Here is a 1170-nt window from a genome sequence, read left to right as displayed (position 1 = left end):
CGTGGCGGTCCCCACCCGTCCCTCTCCAGCAGGCAGCAGCTGATGCAGGCGATACGCCCGCACTCCACACCGCACCTCAGCAGGCTACAAGTCAGGTTCTTTAGATCGCTGTTACAGCTAATCAAAGAGAACGACCACTGCTTGCACAACTGGCTGCACTCCGAGAGTGTGCAGGAGATGCTCGCCGCTAACCGCGGCCTGCGGCTGCGGCTCATCACCTCAGACACGAGCTGGATCTCATATAACCCAGATTCTCCCTGTTGTAAGTTTTGCTTGCTCGGTTGCCACAGCAGACCATATTATCGGGATCCGACTCTGAGTGCGCTAAATACTTATGAATTTTCCTATTTGAGCTTCAGGGACTCGAACTCAAGTGCGTGAATGTCTTTGGTCTCCATAACTGTGTTTAGCTGTTATGTAGTTTTGGTACATTTTTTTTATCTCTTTAGCATTGCTGCGTCAGCTATTTTAATTGTGAGTCATATTCTTTGTAATAATTTTTAATACTTTATAAAAACCGTTTTTATAGGGTTGCGTAGAAAATCTAGCCGTTGCAAACTTTCCCCGGGTGGAAGAATTAGTAGTTCGAACTATATGCGACTTCAGTAGTTAAACTTCGTTGGAATCTGAAGTTTGGACGCATTTTATTTCTAAACAAACTTTATTGCAGTTGTAAACGTTGTGCATTTCAAACTGTGGTCAAAACTCGTGAAGGATTCTAGTCAAAATGCAGTTGCTCGACACAGTTCAACTACAGTTTAACCACAGTTAACCACAGTTAAACTGCAGTCTAACTGTAGTTCACTGCAGACAAACTGCAGTTTAACTATACCAATTTCGACAACACCTTAGTTCGTCCACAGTTTGGCGTAGTTTCAACTGTACTCTGTCTCCAGATAAAACTGAAGTTCAGTTACAAATGGTCTTCGGATCCGACTATCATACAAAATGCACTGTTCAAGATTTGGTTCAAAACATTTTTTTCCCCCCTCTGACCCTTTCCTTTATCTAGTATTTTGCTCATATTACCTCATATTACAAGTTACATGATAGAGTGCACAGTACCTTTTGAACGCTGGATCTGCAAAGCTGGATGCAGACGGGAGTTGAACCTCGGACCTTGGAGCTGGGAGCCTCGCACGCTGACCACTAAGCCAGCGCGACACCATA

General features: G+C 44.3%; 1 protein-coding gene across 1 annotated transcript; it reads left to right on the top strand.

The window, feature by feature from the left end:
* LOC127752273 (uncharacterized) lies at positions 1–931 on the top strand (the record flags this gene model as incomplete). The annotated part of the gene is given in 1 exon segment (XM_052277128.1): positions 1–931. A coding segment is annotated over 1 exon segment (381 nt), but the record flags the coding sequence as incomplete, so codon positions are not given.
* Between the last annotated feature and the right edge of the window lie 239 nt (positions 932–1170).

The sequence above is a fragment of the Frankliniella occidentalis genome, unplaced genomic scaffold, assembly GCF_000697945.3.
Source record: "Frankliniella occidentalis isolate FOCC.00 unplaced genomic scaffold, Focc_3.1 Scaffold5840, whole genome shotgun sequence".
Classification (NCBI taxonomy): domain Eukaryota; kingdom Metazoa; phylum Arthropoda; class Insecta; order Thysanoptera; family Thripidae; genus Frankliniella; species Frankliniella occidentalis.
This window is presented reverse-complemented; position numbering and strand designations above follow the sequence as displayed.